The sequence below is a fragment of the Boleophthalmus pectinirostris genome, unplaced genomic scaffold (assembly GCF_026225935.1).
Source record: "Boleophthalmus pectinirostris isolate CB_2022bp ecotype Guang Dong unplaced genomic scaffold, ASM2622593v1 HiC_scaffold_7, whole genome shotgun sequence".
In the NCBI taxonomy this organism is placed as follows: Eukaryota; Metazoa; Chordata; class Actinopteri; order Gobiiformes; family Gobiidae; genus Boleophthalmus; species Boleophthalmus pectinirostris.
The window spans coordinates 314,665-334,014 of NW_026571473.1; the positions used below are offsets into that span (position 1 = coordinate 314,665).

The 19,350-nt window shown below is 40.1% G+C and overlaps 1 protein-coding gene across 1 annotated transcript; it reads right to left on the minus strand.

Annotated features, from left to right (window-relative positions):
- Positions 1–963: 963 nt before the first annotated feature.
- podn (podocan) lies at positions 964–19,291 on the minus strand. Its single transcript, XM_055165228.1, is given in 13 exon segments — positions 964–2,026; positions 5,781–5,929; positions 6,450–6,893; positions 7,244–7,457; positions 7,665–7,780; positions 14,012–14,168; positions 14,235–14,344; positions 14,848–14,870; positions 14,873–14,911; positions 15,593–15,686; positions 16,061–16,296; positions 17,232–17,434; positions 19,078–19,291. Coding segments are annotated over 13 exon segments (1,941 nt in total). The 5' UTR covers positions 19,080–19,291; the 3' UTR covers positions 964–1,872.
- Between the last annotated feature and the right edge of the window lie 59 nt (positions 19,292–19,350).

Genomic DNA, 19,350 nt, shown 5'->3' on the forward strand with positions numbered 1-19,350 from the left:
AACCATTACATTGTCAACTGAAACACCAGAGTGGTGGAGTGAGGCCTTTCCTGTTGTGTTCACCTGGTTCTTCTTGGACACTGGTGTGGTGATGCAGGACACAGAGGTAGGCCAGTTTTGGTTATTCCTCTCCTCAAACTGACACAGATCTGTTGACCCACCCTGACCTGTCCTCCTGTTAAACTGCAATGAGACTTTTGACTGAGACACAAAGGCAACTGAGAAGCGCAATGGAAATCTGGAGCTTTTGCTTTGCCAGTGGACTATGTCATGATTTGTGGACATGCAACCCGTACTGTATTTTTGGAACAAAACACATGAAGAACCCTCCAAGATACAAACAAACAAACAAACCCTCCAAGATACAAAGTGCATATTTAAAGGCCTTATATTATGCAGAGTTTAGTCCTGTGAGCTTTTAGTCATGTTGTTACCTCATCAAAAACATTAATGGAGTAGTGGTTTGTTTCTGTCACACATTTGAGTAACCCTGCATTATTAGGATGCCTGCATCTCCAAAGCTCAAAATACTCTATTCCATCTTGTGAAGTCATGAGGTGACAGTTTTAAAGTTAACTATTTCTAACCTGAACTGAACTGCTCTACTCTATAATACAGTTGAATAACCATAAATTGCCTTTTTAAAAAAGGTTTTTGTTTTACCTTTTGTTCAGTTGAGATTGCCATAGAAAGTTCACAATAACTTTTAGTTTACCAAGAAGCTAATACGTTTAAAACGAGGCTAAAGAAAGCTCTAGCTTCAAAGTTAGGCGATTTAAAAACACAATGGAACAGAGTGTTTTCAGTTTGAGAGAAGAACACAGCCGAAATGTCCAGGGCTTGCATGAATGAAATAAAACACAAGGTTTGTTAATAACAAAGATTATAAAGAAGTGTAGTATAAACAACAAAACCACACGTGCACTTGACTTTTCTGCAGACCAGTGAACATTCACATGGAATACATTTAATTTAATACATAAAATGTGTTATGACTTTGGAGTGAGTTATGAGTTTGTAAAAGCAGTCATGAAAATTGTGTAAGGTTGGTGGCAGTGGGTCATGCATGACATACATGACATTATTTCCATAAGCAGAGAACTCATTACATTGAGACTGTATTAACAAGACAATATGCAAAATATGTTCATAAATGTGAAAAACAGGCTAAAGACGAATACAATGGCTGTGAACCAATCTGGCATCCAGCACCAGCAGCTGACCCAGCACACAGAGGCTTTCCAAACCCTCGGGACTGTGCCTTGGTCTGACCTGGGCCTGTTCCAATGTTCAGGCATTTAGTTAGTATTTTGTCATTTTACCTATTTTGTCAGTTATCATTTGAAGAAAAAAAAAATTGGTATGGAGTTGAAATGCAGCAAAAGCAGTGCATCAGCTTGAAAAATGTATTCAATGTTTTTTTAAACACAAATGCTTAATAGCTGCATACAGGAGATATAGATTGTCATTAATGAAATGTTTTTTGGGCCACAGGAGTAAACTGAAGCTGTCACTTTCTTCCTGGGGAGGGGTATACAGTACAGGTGAGCGGTAGTGGGGGAGTGTAATTAGAGGTCAGTATGGGGCATTATGGGGGAGTCACTACTATTGGGAGGGGGCATTATATGGATGAGATTTATATGTTTGCACATAACAGTAAAGGCAGTTGTAGTATTTATCTAATTGTTTTGTTATGCACACAAGGAGGAAGAGAAAGTGAACTTCTGCTGCTCATTCTCTCTGAAGCCTATTCTATTCACCTCAGTTTGACCCAAGGAAGGGTCCTTGGCCTCGAAGGAAGTGATTTTAGCGGAACCAACTACCAAGGCACGGGTACTAGGTTTTGGAAAACACCCAGAGATTGTGCTGCTGTCAGACCTCCTCCTCCTCTTCCTCCTCCTGGTCCAGTAGAGTAGTGTCTGATGATCTGGGCCTGAAGGACAGCTCAAAGTCCAGCTCCACGTCCAAGTCAGGGAGGAAAAAGAAGGCACTCTCGTCCACAGAGGCCACTGTCAGTCGGTTCAACCTAAGGAGAAAAACACAAAATCTTACATGTTTTATTCCTTTTTTGTTTTTGTGAGTCAAAATATTACAGTCTTTTATTTTACTTTTGTAAATTTTTAAAAAAACATGTCATATTATTTGTATATTAGCATCAACACTGTAATTACTAAGTACTAAGATTCCATTTGTGCCTGTTGTACAGGGGCTGTAATTAGTGAGACATCTTGTGTGCACGGGTCAGGTCATGGCTCTAGCTTGGTTCTGCTCCACATTGTCTCCCTAAAATAAAGCTAAGCACTGCTGATAATATGAAGTTTAATTAACAAAAATGTGGCTGTAAGTGGCAATGATTGGATCACACCATCATTTGCAATAATGCACAAAAGCATTTGCTCTGTGTAAAAACAAACTGGAAATGGACATAATGATTTACATACAGACGCTGACAAAATTGTTGGTACCCCTCTGGCAATGAAAAATTGAAACTTGAAATAAATTGAAACTGATAAAAGCAATAATAAATAAAAAAATTACTGAAGATCATCCAATGGAAATCAAACATTGTTTTTCACCTGTGGTTCAACAGAATCATTAGAAAAAAAAAGAAAGAAATTGGCTTGGACAAAAATTATGGTATCCTTAAATTAATATTTTGTTACACAACCTTTTGAGGCAAACTCTGCAAACATATGATTTCTGTAAATGTCAATAATACCATTTCAGAACAGTCCAATGTTTTGTTCTTAACCATTCTTGTGTGTTTTTAACTGTGTGTTTTGGGTCATTATCCTGTTGGAAGAACCATGACCTATGACTGAGACTGAGACTTTTCTGACACCAGGCAACACATTTCATTCTAAAATACCTTGAGTATAGTTTTGAGATTTCATTCTATCTTGCACAGATTCAAGACACTGTGTCAGATGCAGCAAAACAGCCCCAGAACAAAACCAAGCCTCCTCCGTGCTTCACAGTAGGGACAGTATTCTTTTCTTGGTGTGCTTCATTTTTGTGTCTGTGAACATAGAGCTGATGTGTCTTGCCAAAGAGCTTCAGTTTGTCTCATTTGTCCAAAAGACATTCTCCCAGAAGCTTTGTGGCTTGTCCATATGCACTGAGGCAAATTCTGTCTCACTTTTTTATGATTTGTTTTCAACAGTGGTGTCCTCACATCAAGTCCACTTTGGCTTAAACACTGATGGATGGTGTGATCTGACACTGATGTACTTTGCCCTTCAAGTTCACATTTAATTAGTTTGGAATTTGTTCTGGGCTCTTTGGTTCCATTCGTTGATCCATCTCTTCAATTTGTCATAAATTTTCCTCTTGTGGCAGTGTCCAAGGAAGTTGACTTCAGTCCTGTGGACCTTAAACTTCTGAAGAACATGTGCAACTGTAATCACAGGAACATCAAGCTGCTTGGAGATGGTCTTATTGTCTTTATCTTTAACCTGCTTGTCTATCATTTTCTTTCTAGTCTCCTGACACAGTTCTCTTCTTCTCTTTCTCTGGTCCATGTTCAGTGTTGTGTCCATCATGTCTCCAAACAGCACAATGACACATGTCCCCCTTTAAACAGACAGACTGACTGAGGACAAGTTTGAAGAACCTGTGATGCAGATTAGAGACACACCGAAGTTTAACATGTCCATATTGTCCAACTATTTACAGTTTTTTCTCTCTTCATTTTTGTCCAAGCCAGTTTCATTAGTTTGTTTTTCTTAAATAATTCTTTTAAATAAACAGTGACAAATTTTCATTGGTTATTTTTCAGTACATTGTTATATTGATTATTGCTTAGTTAGTGACCATTGTTGACCATTGTTTAGTGACCATTGTTTATTTTTCTTTCATTACCAGAGGGGTACCAACAATTTTGTCCATGTCTGTAAGTGGGTGAAGAATATGGAGGTTGAACAATGACTTTTTAAACATTTCTGATCAGAAAAATGTGCCAAAGGTACTGAGAAACACTGTAATCTCTCAAGCCCTTACTGGCCAAATACAGAATGTACAAAGGAATTCAGAATGCTTTTCTTAGTAAATACATATTCATTTTATGTAAATTAAATAGAAATGAGTGCTGTGGTGTTCATATGTGGATGCTGGTGCATTAGGAAACTCTCATTTAAGAAGGAATTTGGCAGTACATGTTGTGAATCTGGCACAGAAATGTCTCAGCATCTTCTTAAAGTGGAAATTACAAATATTGTTTAAGAAAATATTGGTGAATGAGGCCCAATGTGCTGTAGGTAAAACACAGTTAGACATCAAATTTTTTAGATTAAACCACTTTTATTTCCAGCATATAAAATGCATGGGTATGGGGCGGACAAATAAAGAATAGGATTCACTTCAAAATTCACATTTTAAACATGTACAGAAGAATTTACAAAAAGATTGAAATCTGAACTGACAAACTAATACAAGAATCACACATGTACAGGGTAAGTACATTTATACATAATAAGGATATTTTGTTGTTTGTGGAGGGAATTATGGTCCTTTAAAAAATTGCAGCCTTCCATTTGTATTGAGATTTTAGTTAGATTGTGATTAATCCTGCAGACATAGACAAAAAAAAAAAAAAAAAATGCTCAGAAACAAGACCACACAAGTCTTGAGACGAGACTTAAGACACTCTACTGGGGGGGCTGTTCAGACATGGAAGGGCAGAGCGACCACAGAGGTCGGTTACCCCTGGTTTTGACGCTTGTCTGAGGTACCATGAGCTGGAGCTGTCCCTGGGACCTCAGAGCGTGTGGAGAGTGGGACATTTTAGGGTAAGTAACACGCCTCTGTCCAATATGACTGACACCCTGTAGGGTTTAGGGTGCAGTCATGAGTGGCTTTTTACTTTCCTTGAAATGGGCTCTGTGTAACAGGTATCATTTGTCAATAATTTTTTATTTATTTATTTTTTTGCATAGATTAAAAAAATCATCAAGCTTGACTTTTGGGTGGAATAAAATAATCTTTTCATTAATGTTCAGGGGGTTCAATTTGGGGTAAAAATATAATAATAATAAAAAAAAACTGAACAAACAATTTCAACCATTATTTTCTCCTATTAGAGCTAGAGGTTTTAACATTTTTTGTTTTCCAAACAAAAAATGTGTCAAAGAGAAATATTTCATCATGGCCACACCCAAATTTATATTCAAAATGTAATTGATAATCTTTGATCACACATGGGTGTCTTTTGGCCAAATTTGAAGTGCTTACGATGAAAAGTGTGTGAGGAGATGTCCTCAGTGTGCCAGTGTGTGTACAGCGTGTGCTTTTATTATTCCAGGGTTTGATTCAATATGGCTGACTTCCTGTTGGGTTTAGGATGGGGCCATGATATCATTTTTTTGATGTCCTGACATTAGATTTTTACTTTATTTTTTTTCTGGGTTGAGCTCCAATACGCTCCATCAAAGTCAAAGTTTGAAGTGGCCCTACTGAGTTTCTTTCATTACTTTTTTTTTCTTCACTCAAAATTTGCTCATAGAGTTCAAATTTTTGATACTGGTCACTTGATGAGGTTTAAATTAGTCCATCGCCAGGACTTTGTCCTCGGCTTGTGCCTAAATCTGTTGCATTGTGTGTTGCTGATGTAACCTGAAATGTTGAAATGATTAGGTAAAGTCATGTTAAAAAACAAGAATCTCAGAAGTAGTGTGAAAAAAGGTTTAAATTTTGAAGTGTGGTCTAGTGTTTATCTTCATAATGTTTACATGGATGTGTTGTGGTCACTGGTGCCTAAACCAATGAAGTCAAGAGTTCCTCACCTCAGATAGAGTCCTTTGAGATTGGGTGTGCCATCGAACGCTGAGGCGGGCACAGATGAGATGCGGTTGCTCTGGAGGTGCAGGTATTCCAGGGACTCCGGCAGGTCTGGAGGGATATGGGACAGGAGATTCCCAGAGAGGTCCAGTGTCTGTACACATCAACAGTCGTGTTTATATAGGTTTAGTATCACACTTCATCACTGAAACTGCAGTGTAACAGTGTAAAAACCTTCCATAGAGGTACAGGGCTTCCTGACTAATTCTAGAACATGAACTCAAGCTGGTGATACTTTGTGGTGACATCATGCTGGGGGTGTTCTTCTTGTATGTCTATGGCAGAATGTTCATCAGTTACCATGGTGACAAAATGCGCACATAAACAAACACAGACATAAAAAGTTTTTAGATTAGTTGTTAAAACTCAAGAAAAAATACAAAATGAATTTAAAAAGCACACTTTCAGGAGCCTGTGATTAATATAAGCGTTCATGGTCCTGTTTCTGATTGTGTTGAAAGAAAAGTGCCTTCCTCCAGCATCACACCCCTCAGCTTGTATTATTTTTCATAAATGCAGATGTGTGAATATTTTATATTAATTTCAGCCAATAAAGCTCCATACTTAGAGGAAAGCAGGCAGAAATGATGTGGAACGCCTCAGTATGGACTTACAGTGAGCGCGCTGACCTCGAGCCATGCTCCCTGATAGGCAGAGTTGAGTTTGAGCTGGTTGTTGCTGAGGGCCAGTCTGCTTAGTTTGTCCATCCCAGACAGAGCCCCATGTGGGATAGAGCTCAACTGGTTGTTGTTGATCTCCAGCACCTGCAGGCTCCGAGGCAGGCCCAAAGGAAACACATGCAAGCTGTTCCCAGACACATCCAGAGACCTCAGATTGCGCAGCTTCCTGAAGGCCTCGTGGTGCAGTTTGCCGCTGCTGAGCCTATTGTAGCTCAGGTTGAGTTCTGTCAGAGTGTGCAGCAGAGCCAGGTCATTGCGGCCGATCTCAGAAATGGAGTTGTGCAGGAGCATGACGGTGGTGGCTCTGCGCGGCATCCCTCGAGGAACTCTCTCTAGCAGGTTATTGTACATGTGCAGGGTGTGCAGCTTCTTCAAACCCTGCCCACATCAACACAACAAGAGAGCCAAGGTTAGAGCAGAATCCTCCTCCTTTGAGCAACTGTTGTTTTTTTTTTTTTTCATCTACATTTCAAGTGTTAAAGTAATGTACTGGTGCATGTTTCCCTGGCTGGGCTTAGGCCATGTTGAGTCTGTTCACACTATGGTCTCATATGGGACACATGCCTGTTTTTTAAGTGCTGTGTTAAGAAAGTACTCAGAGAACTCTGTGTATGACACGCTCTTCTCAAATGAGAATCCTACTGATTCACATGCTGAGACGGCAGTATATTTGTTCTATAATATTAGACATGAAGGCCGTGCAGTGTGATGGCTGATGTGTATATCACCTGGAAGGCAGCAGGGTGGATGCTGCGTGAGCGCAGCTTGTTGTTGTGGATCACAAGGTACTCCAGGCTCCTGAGCGAGCTGAGACTGTCTGCAGCAATGCTGTGGATGGAGTTCTTCTCCAAGTGCAGCATAAGCAGGCTCTTTGGAAGGCCACTGGGAACAACGTTTAGGTTGTTGTTGGACAAATCCAGGTACTCCAGTCTGCTCAGGTCACTGTGGGATAGAAACAGCACATGTGGCTTATTTGTGTTTTTAAAATCAAGACACCTTAATCTGACCTGCTCTAAGAGGACCAGTACTAGACTGGAAGAAGAAATCATCCCTAATTTACCAGTTGATATTCTTAGTGGGCTAACCTTCCTAACATGACTCTTAAAGATACGCTTTAGTCTAGTCTCTTGGTTACTGATGCGTTTGTACCTGAAGGCTGTGGGCCCGATGTTCTGGCTGCTCAGCAGATTGTCCTGCAGATGTAACTCCCTCAAGTTTGACAGATTTTCAAAGGCCCCCGCAGGAATCGCCATCAACTTGTTGCTCTGTCCACAAAAGTGAAACCATATTCATCTCTGAGCAGTGACAGAAGTAAAACAAAAAACGCTTTATTTGTCCTATTTTAAGTTTTTTAATTGGATCATTTGATATACAGTGGAGGGGATAAGCATTTGATCCCTTCCTGAATTTGTAGGTTTGCCACAAGTGTCTACAATTTTAATGGTAGGTTTAAAAAATAAATAAAAAAATCACATTATAGAAAATATGTCACTTGATTTGCATTTCATTGTGTGAAATAAGTATTTGATCCCCGACTAACCATGAAGAATTCTGGCTCCCACAGACCAGTTAGACACTCCTAATCAACTCGTCACCTGAATTAGACTTCTGTTTTCATTAGTCACCTGTATAAAACACACCTCTCCACAGAATCAGTCAATCAGACTCCAAACTGTCCAACATGGGAAAGACCAAAGTGCTGTCAAGGGACATCAGGGACAAAACTGTAGACCTGCACAAGGCTGCGGTGGGCTACAAAACCATAAGCAAAAAGCTGGATATTAAAGAGACAACTGTTGGTGCAACTGTTGGTGCAGTTTAATAAATACAAAATTACCATCAATGGACCTTGGTCTGGGGCCCCACACACAAGATCTCACCTCGTTGGGTTTCAGTGGTCATGAGAAGAGTGAGAAATCAGCCGAGAACTACATGGGAGGATCTAGTCAATGATCTAAAGGCGCTGGAACCAACGGTTACTAAGAAAACCATTGGTAACCCTTAAGGCCACAATGGAGTAAAATCCTGCAGTGCTCAAGGTCCCCCTGCTTAAGAAGGCACATGTGCAGCCCACCTGAAGTTTGCCATTGAACACCTGAATGATTTAGAGAGGAACTGGGAGAAAGTTCCCGGATGAGACCAAAATCAGTCTCTTTGGTATTAACTAATTTCTCTTCCTCCAAACATGATGATGTTTGGAGGAAGAGAAATGTGCCAAGAACACCATCCCCACCATCAAGCATGGAGGTAAAACATTCTGCTTTGGGGGTGTTTTTCTGCTAAGGGCACAGGACAACTTTGTAACTGGGTAATAGTATCGTTCCTCTGCCACCATAAATGGGTGTGGTTTTTCTTTGTGTGTGTGTGTTTTTTTGTTGTTATTTGGTGTAGGCCAATGGCTATGTACAGTAATAGTAGTAAGTGCTTAAAACCCTGTGGACCTTCTTCCTCTCTCTCACACCTTTGTCTCTTTGTTTAGGTTAGTAAAAATGTTAAATTGGGTCTTTACCTGATTTCTTTTTATTTAACTGAATGTCCATGGCTCTCTCTCACACCTCTGTTCAGACGAGGTCTTTGGGCAGTTCTACGGTGTATCGGTCGCTCTGTGGGTGAAACTGGGGCACGCTTAGAACAAGGTGCCACACCAGTCATGCCCGCTGTCAGTTGACTGCCACCAGTTATGCTAACCGACTAAATGCCCAGACCTCTGGACTAGCCCTCTAAGTTTTAAACTTTTTGACAAACTCAGTGGACTTTTCCCACACTTGTGACCTGTTGATTCCCCTTTTGAATTAAAATGGCTGTAGATTATTGTAATAAAATCCTTGAAACTGAAGTCGGCTGTCTATAGTTCCCTGGTGATCCACTATATCTGCTGTGTGGGCCAGTCAAGCCCTTAGGGAGTGTTACAACTTCACCATGTCAACAGGAGGAGGGACGGAGCCATGTATCGTTAAAATCCTGAGTGACAACCTCCTTTCCTCTGCCAGGAAACTGAAAATGGGTCATTGATGGGTCTTGCAACACGACAATGACCAAAACATACAGCCAAGGCAATGAAGGAGTGGCTCAAGAAGAAGCACATTAAGGTCATGGAATGGCCCAGCTAGTCTCCGGACATTAACCCTATAGAAAACCTATGGAGGGAGCTGAAGCTCCGAGGTGCCAAGCAACAGCCACAGAACCTTAATGAATTTGAGATGATCTGCAAAGAACAGTTGACCAAAATTGCTTTTGATATGTGACAAACCTGGTCATCAACTACAAGAAACGTCTGACCTCTGTGCTGCAAACAAGGTTTTTGCCACCAACTACTGAGTCTTTTTTGGCTCGAGGGTTCAAATACTTATTTCACTCAATAAAATGCAAATCAGTTTAAATATTTTCTTTAAAGTTATTCAAGTTATTTTCTGGATTTTCTTTTTGAAATTCTATTCCTCAATGTTAAAATAAACTTAAATTAAAATTACAGACTGTTAATTTCTTTGTCAGTGGGCAAACCTACAAAATCAGCAAAAGATCAAATACTTATTTCCTCCACTGTATTCACAGAATGGTATCCATATCTGCATTGTTTGGCCCCAGGACAACTGTGGCTGCAAAAAATAGCTTACTCCCAGTGATTATAGTTACGACCATTGTTTGTTCTGCTAGGGTCAAGGAAGTAAAAAAAAATCAAGATGTTAAAATAATTTAGTTTAACAGAATGGACACAGTAATCTCAAATATTGACATATAAATTAATGTAAAAGACTAAACAAAAAAAATAACAAAGATGGATTCTAATGTATGAAATGTATAATCAGGAAGCGATACATTCATTTTTTCATTTGTCCCTCAGCAGACGTGTGAGCGTCACCTCAATATCAGCTTACTCCACTTAGCCTCTCTGAGCAGACACAGTGTCTTATTCAGGGGAAGGGACTGACTTGAGCTCAACTTCAACTGTCTGTCTGAAAATTCACTTTTTCTCCCTGTGTATTTGTAGAACTTAGAGTGAGACAGGGATAAAGACTCAAAATAGAACCATCAACCAAAGATGACCAGCTGATATTAAGTAGTAGAGCTGAGCATTTCATCATGTTTGAATTGAGATCATGATTCAGTCATTTCAAATCACCAGTGATCAGTCTGGCTCTTTTTAAATTGGAAGGTAATTTTACTGGCAGTAAAAGCATGGGGTTAGGAGACTTTGGTGGAAAAACTATCTAAGTTAAATGGCACTAAAAGTCTGTATTGTTTATTCAGTTAATACAGTATTTAAAACTATTCTTATTTCTTTTATTAAGTCAAGATCACCTGGGATGAAATCAAAGCTTCTCTTTTTTCAGAGAACTCAACTACCAGAAAACCCTAAGGATCTGTGCACTGAGATGCTAAACATCATCAGTATGTGTAGATGACAGTTCCTCAGTGACGGACCAAGGGCATTATCCTGTCTCTCTTGAAACGACGGAGTCACAGACCTATGAATTCTACATCAGGCTTACCTTAAGGCTGCTTTTGACTCCAGCAGCCACACTCCTCTCTAGAGTTTACTGCAGACTGAAGACTGCAGACCCTTGGAGTTGTTTTCCTGTTTAAGCTGCTCTACTGTAATGCAGAGAGTTGCTGTATTACTGTAATACAGACTCTGACTGGTCAACTGCAGTGACATTTGCCAAGTTTGTGTTACTGCTTCTGATGCTCTTTAACTGTGTCATTGACCACCCGATGCTTAGAGTGTACGAGCGGAATGGAATGTCCTTTGGGGACTGCCATCTGACTGACCTCGAATATACTGATGAGACCATCTGCGCAGCACATCCTACAGGCAGCTGAGGGGTGCTACAAAGAGGCTTGGTCTTCAAGTGAGCTGGACAAAGACAAAGTTTATGCATGTTTGACCTGATCCAGCCCCACTGCAGCTCGGCAATGATGTTGAGCATGAGCAACAACTCTGTGCTGCACAGTGACAAATAATAGTGATCTAACACCAAAGCCCAACCACAGAAGAGCTGTGGCCAAGAAAGCTCTGCATCTCCAACTCATCAGTCCTCTCCATCCCTCTCTACAGATCACTGATTAAAGATGATGAGATGGGTTTGACAACAGCACCATTGAGAACATCAGGTGACCCCAACATGTGTCTAACAAAGTGCTTAGAGCTTGCACCTGTCAGCCTGCTGCCTCCTGCCCCATAGGACAGCAATGTCCTATGTGTTTGACTCTATCCTCCCACACTCACCCACCCTCACCAGACCAGTTTACAAAAGCTCTCTTTTTGTTTGAGGCCAGGTCGTCAGGGTGGAAAAGACCACTGAGGCAATGTCTTGATGTCTTTGAGATTGACGACCAATGCCTTGGAGTAACACCAGAGAATGCTGAGACACCAGCACAAGATCATCAGCAGCTGTGACAGATCTAATCTCCTGCCTCCACAACCAGTCTCACACAAGCACACATGCTAAGCAGCAGAAGAGCTCAGTAACAAACAGGACCAGGCATAATAATAATAATAATAATAATAATAATAATAATAATAATAATAATAATAAGAATTATTATTATTATTATTATATAATACTAATAATTATATTATAATAATAATAATAAATATAGCCGCAAGCAGCGATGATCGTCCCTCGCTCGAGCCCACGCCATGCCGCACCCTGGCCACGCTGAGCTCTGCACATGCCATGCCCCACCAGTGCACCTTACCCCTTGATCTAACTCCTAAATTAACACTAACCCTACCTGAACTCCTAACTGTAGCCCTAACCTTAGGCCGAACCTTAGCCCTAACCTAATCCTAACCCCTAATCTTAACCGAACCATAAAATTTTTCTCAATTTCTGTATGTGCTGATTTTTTAAAAATCCAAGATGGCAAACTTCTGGTTTGGGAGAGGGCGTAGTCACAATATATTTTTTTGTTCCTATTCCCATGGTGCATCTGTGTACCAAATTTGGTTTGGCTATACAAAAGTTTTAATTGGGGCGTCCTATTGGCGAGGTCAGATGTTTGGTCTGTTGCCATGTCAACACGATGTGAAATGGTGTGGGGGTATTGTTGACTTTTTTGATCGAGACCATGTCACGAATGTGTGTACCAAATTTTATCGGTCTAGGACAAAGTAAAATTTTGCTGTTCAATGCAATTTCCCTTGGGGGCGCTATTGCACCCACTTAAGATTTTCCTTTATAATTCTGTTCAGGGTCGGAGTGTCCACCAATGATTAAAGTTTGATTGAAATAGGCCAAAGTTTGTGCGAATTATCACTCGTCGAAATGTCATGGCGAGTCACAAAAACAAACCCGAAATTTGCAACATTGGTCCATTAACCATGTGGTCACAATATACTTTTTTGTTCCTATTCCCATGATGCATCTGTGTACCAAATTTGGTACACGTACGTCAAAGTTTTTGTTGGGACGTCCCATTGGTGAGGACAGATTTTTGGCCCGTTGCCATGGCAATACAATGGGAGATGGAGTGTGGGCGTCATTGACTTTTTTCATCAAGACCAGGTCACGAATGTGTGTACCAAATTTTGTATGTCTACGAAAAAGTAAAATTTTATTGTCCCATACAATTTCCCTAGGGGGTGCTATTGCATTATATATTTTAGATTTTATTATATAAATCTGTTCAGGGTCGGGGTGTCCACCAATGATTAAAGTTTGAGTGAAATTGGCCAAAGTTTGTGCAAATTATCAGGCGTCGAAGTTTAATGGCGAGCTGAAAAAACAAACCTGAAATTTGCACTGTTGCCACAGCAACACCGTTTGACCTTTTTTTTTACAACTTTTAATGTCCCACTTGTCTAGATGATACAGAATGATTCTGGGGAGTCTGGGTCAAACGCCGTAGGACGATTTTGTTCAAATACAAGGACAGGAACCTTTGGCGCCGAGTCGCACAATCAGTCCAACATGATGGACTTCCTGTTGGTTGCCTAGCAACCGTATAATATATTTTTTTGTTCCTATTCCCATGATGCATCTGTGTACCAAATTTGGCTTGGCTATGCAAAAGTTTTTATTGGGATGTCCTATTGGACAGATGTTTGGCCTGTTGCCATGGCAACACGATGTGAAATGGCATGGGTCATCATTGACTTTTTTGATCGAGATCATGTCACGAATGTGTGTACCAAATTTTGTATGTGTTTTGGGGTGAACAATAACAATTAGGCCACTGTCGTGGCCATGGGCAATGCCACCGTGCCAGGTCAGCAGGCACCAGTCACTGGCATGAGTGTGAATGTGTGTTTGGAAACGCTCTGTTTGCGTGTGTTGTGCGCACGCCTTCCCGCAGTGTTCGCACTGCTGAACAATAACAATAGGCCCTACGCCACCCATGGCGCTCGGGCCTAATAATAATGCATTTTTTTATTAGGCGCCTTTCTGGACACTTAAGGTCGACTTACAACATAAACAACTTAAATACCAAAACATACCATTGACTCTTACTTAACCTGCTCAAATATGAGGGTTATGCATGATGTTCTTCACCTTCAGGTGGAGCTGATGGAGGCTGGATGGCAGGTTCCTGGGCACCTCAGTCAGAAGGTTGCTGGACATGGCGAGGACCTCCAGGCTGTTGGAGCCATTGAACATGTGCTCAGGAAGGCTGGAGTCCATCAGTTTGTTGTTATGGAGATACACCGACCTGAGCCAAACAACAGTGTGAGTGGCAGCTGAGAATGTGCAAGCTTCACTGGACACACAGGGTTACCTTAGCTTAGGCTTGTAGCCAAATGTATACGGATAAATTCTTGTAAGCTCATTTGAAGTAAAATCTGCACTTACTAAGGAGTGTGGCAGTGCCTTGGGCGCTGAAGTAAGCTGAAAGAATCGGAACAGATGCCTGTGTAAATAACTCCAGGATTTATTCATTGCTTATCCACATTCAAGAACTATGTCAAGTTTCCAGTTAAAGCCTCAGTATTTTACCAAAAAATAGACTATAATAAAAGAATGTTTTTTCATTATGGATGTTTTTTTGCACTGACAAAACAAATAAAAACATGTCTCCTTACTGTGAGAGGGCCTGTATCTCCACAAACCTGACTCTTATTTGGCCTGGAGGAGGGCCTCCACCTGCATCTTATTTTCATGGAATTGTTGTACCTTGGGTAATAATATTCCAGAGTAGGGCATAAAACATCTATTGTCTGGAGTATGGTTTTAAACTTCTGTTTCCATGGAAACATGCAGGGGGTTTGCCTCCTCCCGAAAATTACATAAAATCTTTTTTAATTCAAGTGAACCAAGGTCCTGCCACTGAGCCAGCGCTGCCCTCAGCTTTGTCAACATGAGCAGTGGGACAAAGATAGTGTGGGACTTACATTGTTATTTGCCAGGTACAAAATGCCAACTGTTCAAGCATTTCAAGGCCTTCATCCTCAAGACCTGTGAGACAATATTTATTATTCTGTATTTGCATGTACGGTGGGCTGCAGTGTTCATCCTAGACTAGCTCTGGGAGATAACACCCAGATTATTGGACTAGATTCAGAACTAAAATAAATGATCAACAATGTTAATCTTCAAATATTTACAAAGATATGAAAAAAGTACAATATAAGACTGGATACAAAAATATGGGACTTATTATAAATATTATAAATATGGGATTTATTGTTTGTTAGATAGGGACAAATACATCACACATAGATGAACATGGTCATCTGATTTGTAGCCTGGGTTAATTCACACCACAATCCCTAGAAGATCTTTAGACTCTTGGGATTACGCTTAAGAGCCATGTGATTAGTTAGTTTCCAAAATTTTAAAAGCAATGAAGAATAAAGTGGATTAGTCAAGAGAATCAAAATATTACACACACTCACTATCACAGACTGCACAGCCTTTTATGGGTTTTCATAATAATAATTTTCACTTCTCATTCGTCCAGGAATAGTCAAAGGTAGAAAAGGTTTCAGAGGACTTTGGAAATCCAGATGTTTCAACTCCGGACATCATTTGCAATGATGGCACTGGTTTGAGTCTTAAGAACGATGTCCAGATGACTCCTTCTGAAACCCTTCCTCCCTAATACTGTTTGAATACAAACATGTGTTGATCTCTTACCGTCACTGGAGAGGCCGTTGTTTTGAAGGTTGAGCGTCTCGAGTAGGTGCAGATGCGACATATGCTCCACAGTTACTTCTGTAATCATGTTGTTCTGAAAAACGCACACAGGGATTAGTTCAAATCCACCATGTTTCTCAGAGTGCTGCAGTATGTGGACATAGCACCAGTGAGCAGAAGTACCAGTATTTGTGCATGGTAACATCATCCTAAAAATACCAGCACTAATGGCTGATAAAAGCAGCTAGCACACATATAATCCCACTAGTAAATATATATGAGCAACGGCTCATTACAGCAATTCATTTCTATACAAGTTCCAATTTCTGTGGTATGAGCTCCGCCCTCTCATATTTTAAAAATGTCAGTTACTTATTTTACTATCTTTTTAACTTTGATTTGTGAACTTTTAACGTACCAAACTTTTCTGGCCGTAAATGAGTGAGTCTAAATCAAATCTGATCTCACCTCTAAATAAAGCTGTAGGGTCTTGTCAGACAAATCTGGGGGAAAGTAGGTGAGCTCCGCCCCCGCACAGTTGACCGTGCTTTCGGAGACACATTTACAGAGCAGTGGGCAGATGTGAGTGATGTTTGCAGCCTGCACTATGGGAGGCAGGTGGGGCTCCTGGCACAGCACGGCCCAGGTCAGGAGCAGTGCACTCAGAGCCTGAGTCCATCTGTGCTTCTGCATCAGCATATCCTCTGTAGATACGCACACACACGCACGCACGCAGGCGCACACACACACACGCACGCACGCACACACGCACGCACGCACACACACACACACACACACACACACACACACACACACACACACACAGTCTTTAGTGAAGAACATGCAGGGTCACTTCTGTCTTCTAACTTCTGTTACTATAAACTACTTTACAGCAGCATTAAAAGAGATGAACCATTTGCCTAAATAATGACAGTGAAAAGTATATTAAGAGCCAGTAGTACAGGGAACATGAGGACAGCCTCAGACTAAACTCTACTCTGGGACCAACACAGAAAGAAGAGGACAAAAAAAGAAAAGAAAATGGAAGCAGAACATCACCTGTCAAATAATCCAACACTTTCATTGTAAAGGAAAATAAAAGTGATCTGGTCAAAGGCTATGTCACCTGACTATTTCCAGCAAATAGAATGTTGCTTTTTTAACACTCACAGCCTCAACATTTTTAAACATCTTCACAAGTACTCTAGACGCATAAATGAAGAAAAGCAATAATATAATATCATGTCTGAAAATGTTCACCGTAGAGAGACATGGGCAGCAGAGCAAGTCTCTAATGCAAACCAAAGTTTACATGTGTTTTTTAATGCTCTGTTTTTAATCCTATATGTAGTCTTTTTATAGAACATATGATTTTTTTCATCCATGCATGGTTCATTTTCATAGAGGTCTGCTATGTCTTCACATCATCATTAAAGCAGCCCACATTTGACCAGTGAAAAACACACTAAGCTTATCCCAGCCTGTTTGGTGGTAAAGATGAGCACTGTTGATGAGCACTAACCGAAAACCTAATCCAGTCCACTTTCTGCACTCGCTCTGAAATAAAACAGCATAAGTCATCTAAAAGAGTTCCTGTGTCAGATGCTTAAATAAGTGCCCTCATGCAGATATACGTTACCCTGCGCTTCAGGTGTGTCCAGATGTGGAAACTCGGATGTCCAGTGGTCTGTGGATCGTCCCACGGCTCGTCCCACGGCTCGTGCCACAGCTCGTCCCACAGCTCGTCCCACGGCTCGTCCCACGGCTCGTCCCACGGCTCTGTGAGGCTGAGATCGGAGAGAGGGGAGCAGGGAGAGGCCAGAAGGGGAGCAGCCCAGGACCCTGCCAACAAACACATTCTTTTACTGCAGTCTGCTCCAAAATTCACTGTACATGAGTCATATTTCACAACAATATCTGCACTTAGTGGATTGTGGAAGGGAGGCCATCCATTGGGTCTGCAATGGAAAACTTACAAACAGTTTTTATTTTAAAGGCCCTTTATTTCCCCAATTTGACTCTTGTGAGCTTTAAGCCATGTTATAATGTTGGTGCCTCCTCAAAAACATACCTGGATTTGTGTTTTGTTTCATTCACACATGTTAGTAATCCTGTTTTTTCCAACACTCAAAATTTTCTGTTCCACCTTGTAATGTCATGTAGTGGTAGTTTTCAAGTTATCGGCTATTTTTTGTTCAGTAGGGATTCGCAATTCTAGGGCTGAAAATGATACAAATGATTGTAGTGAAGGTGTGTGGAGTTTAAAAAAACACTGGAGCACTATTGTCACATGACATCTCAAGGTGGAACAGTGTTTTTTGTTTGAGAGAAGAACTCAGCCTAAATATGCAGGATTTGTGTGTTAAACATGTTTGAATGAAACACAACATTCACCCATGTGTGATGAGCAAACAACATCATTATATAGATATGTATATAGCCTAATATAACCCTTTGATATGAAGACTGTGCACTTGAGAAGGAACATGCAAAAGCAATATGGAATCAAGCTGGATACAATTAACAGTGTCATCTTAGTTTATGTCTTCCACATCCACACTAGGCTTGCTGCAAAAGCAGTGTGGATACAGCCGGCCAATTCTAGCCTATGCTCAGGATTCCATTATTGGCCCTTTCCAATCACTGCAAAGCAATTTCTATATTAAAACTAGTATTGAAACAGTATGTCTACAAACATTCCACTGACATGACAGAAATGAACCTTTCCTGAAGAGCTTTAGAATGATCTTAAGCTGTATCAAAACAAGTATGTATAACAAAGTGTATGTACTGTCACATTTTCAGAGGTATGTGAATTTAAAAGTGGCAAAACTGGAGAAAGAGTAGTTTAAACTTTAAGTGTTACTGAATGAAAACAAAACACAAATTCAAGGTTTTAACATGGCCAAAAGTTCACAAGACTCATTTTTGAGTAATATGTGGCATTTAAATGAATTAAAAAACTGTCTCTGCCCAACAGTGGATGAAAGAAGGGTATATAATTCTATAGCAACTTATATTATTATTTTTTAAACTGATAGAGAAATTGCATTTGTGTGCTGTGCCAGCCCCACACTGCCAGCTCAGTCCTTGTTATCTTGAACTATGTCATCATCAGAGATATACAAGTATTTTATGTTGTTATTCAGACGGATCCACATGGCTCCACCATTGTTCATTCAAAGTTGGTATAAAAAAATACATAATTTTATCACAGACACATAATGTGTCACATGTGTTCAAAATTACATTAAGAATTCAATTAAAGTCAACAAAAAGATAAAACAGTAGGTAAGTCTATTGCTGTTTAAACATACATACATACCAACCTTCTTAAAAAGGTGAAAATACAATAATATTAGCAATAAAATATTAAAAGGTAAACTATTTAAAAAATGATATAGAAATGTAAAAATGTGGAACAGTGGGGTTAGAGTGAGAAACTGTTCAATAAATCAAAGAAATGACATATAATCAATTCTTACATCCATCAGCAGCAAACTTTTGACATCATCTAGTGCTGGAGTTCTTAACCTTTTCAATCTAGGGGCCTGACTTTTTCTAGAAGGAAGTAGAAAGCAAACCAAGCCCAATCTCGTGCATTAAACTGCATTCAATTTAATTAATTTCACCCACAAACTTAACTGCAAAACGTTTAAAGACATTTAAAATGTAACAACTTATGTCTTATTTTGTTTCCATGGCACTTCCAAAAAAAACAACAAAAAAACAAACAAAAAAAAAACAAAAAACAAAAA